Source organism: Echinops telfairi, unplaced genomic scaffold, assembly GCF_000313985.2.
Source record: "Echinops telfairi isolate 266 unplaced genomic scaffold, ASM31398v2 ScPeMD7_3;HRSCAF=10, whole genome shotgun sequence".
In the NCBI taxonomy this organism is placed as follows: Eukaryota; Metazoa; Chordata; class Mammalia; order Afrosoricida; family Tenrecidae; genus Echinops; species Echinops telfairi.
In genome coordinates, this window is record NW_022103899.1 from 45279905 (window position 1) to 45281785 (window position 1881).

At 58.3% G+C, this 1881-nt stretch overlaps 1 protein-coding gene across 1 annotated transcript in view; it reads left to right on the forward strand.

The window, feature by feature from the left end:
• Positions 1-666: 666 nt before the first annotated feature.
• The window catches only part of WNT10A (Wnt family member 10A), a gene marked incomplete at its 5' end in the record, with an annotated part of 12647 nt that continues 11432 nt past the window's right edge, over positions 667-1881 (forward strand). Inside the window, one exon of the mRNA XM_004701610.2 lies at positions 667-931. Coding sequence (XP_004701667.1) covers positions 667-931 — 265 coding nt within the window. The remainder of the gene's footprint in view (positions 932-1881) is intronic.

Genomic DNA, 1881 nt, shown 5'->3' on the forward strand with positions numbered 1-1881 from the left:
AGGAGGGACAGGGGCTGGAAGCTGCCCTGGGGGCACAGATCAGACCAGGTCACTGCCATCTGACAGTATGAAGGGTTTCCCAGCCTATGAGCTGACCGAGTGAGCTCAGTAAGCAGTGTTAAGCAGCAGCCTGCTTGGGTAAGGGTGGGTGGGTGTCTGGGTGAGTGGGTGAGGATGTGTGGGTGGAGGACATGAGAAAGGAGCTTGTGGCTAATGGATGTTACCACGAACGTGTGTACAGATGTGCATGTCTGTGTGTGAGGGTCTCTGGGTCTGCCGGTCGTGTCCACAGAAGTCTGTGCAGACCTGTGTCTTCACAGATGGGGCTGTTTGAAGTCAGGCCTCTGGGAGCGGGCTCCTGGGGTCACCTTATGAAACCCTGTGTGCCAGCACCCCAGATGTGTGTGCATGAGCACAGCATGTTTGTCTGTTTGGGTGTGTCCAGACAGGTTGTGTTGGTGGTGGGGTAGGGTGGGGGTGGTAAGAAGGTCAAGGAAAGAAGGCTCTAGTCAGGCAGCTGGGGGCAGGGTCATTAACCAGAATCAGAGCTAGAAATCAGGGGGCTATGGCCCACAGGGCCCTGTGTGAGTATGAGTCTTTAACTGGTTCAGATAACTTAATGCTGCCTCCCACTATACTCCCTGGGTCCTTTTACCCACCCTCTGCAGGTCTGCACCCAATGACATCCTGGGCCTTCGCCTGCCCCCAGAGCCTGTGCTGAATGCCAACACAGTGTGCCTGACACTACCCGGCCTGAGCAAGCGGCAGATGGAGGTGTGTGTCCGCCACCCGGATGTGGCTGCCTCAGCCATCCAGGGCATCCAGATCGCCATCCACGAGTGCCAGCACCAGTTCCGGGACCAGCGCTGGAACTGTTCTAGCCTGGAGACCCGAAACAAGATCCCCTACGAGAGCCCCATCTTCAGCAGAGGTAGCCCTCCCACCTCAGACCAATCCACCCATAACTCACTCCTTCAAGCTGGCAGCCTCCCCAGGTGCCCCTTGACCAGCCATGCCACCTGCCTGCCTCCTTCTGAAAGGCCACAGGTTCCAGGATTGGCTCTGGGCTGGTGTGTGGCAGGTTCCAGGCCCGAGGGTGGTCCAGGGCTCCTGCCTTCTCCTGTCCCACTTCTGACACCCCGTGTTTCAGACTCAAGAGCTATCCATATTGGTCACCCACCCGCTTTAAACATCGTGTGGGACAAGGAGCCCAGCCCATGATGAGCTGCTCAAAGTCAGTGGGTGGGGGTGGTGCTGGTGGTGCTGGTGGGGGAAGCCTGGGCAGGTAAAATATTTGTGCTCCTGCAGAAGCTCCTCCGGGCAGTACAGGCAGGGTACACCACCAGCCTCTGTGTCATCTCACCGCCCCCAGAACTGCTCTGATTCAGAGGCACTGGGTGTGTGCGCACCTGAGTGCGGTGTCACTTGCCCGGCAGCTGGCAGACCTGCCAAGTGCTTTTCTTACAACTCCTAGGAGCATTTGGTCCCTCCACTCCCTGCATCACCCCCCCCCCTGAAAAACACGTGGCTTCTGGGTGGCCCTGGGAATGACAGGAGGTTCTGTCACTCACCTCCATTCACATAGGTCTCCAGGCCTGGTGTCTTAGGCCTTGAGCATGGAAATGGGGACCATGCCCTCTGGATGGGCCTAGCTGGGTTCCCATCTCTTCCCAACTGCCTAGGGAGACAGGGTGAGGACCCCCACGGACGGCCTGTGTGAGACGAGTCCAGTCCTCAAAGGACAATGGAGGAGGAGGGTCCCCAGATATGCTGTGCCTTGGGGCCTGTGGCATCTAAGGGACTCAGAGCTGAGGGAATCCCAACTTCCAAAGGACCACAGCTAGGAACCTATCCCGACCGGCTGGCACCCCTTCTTGCACC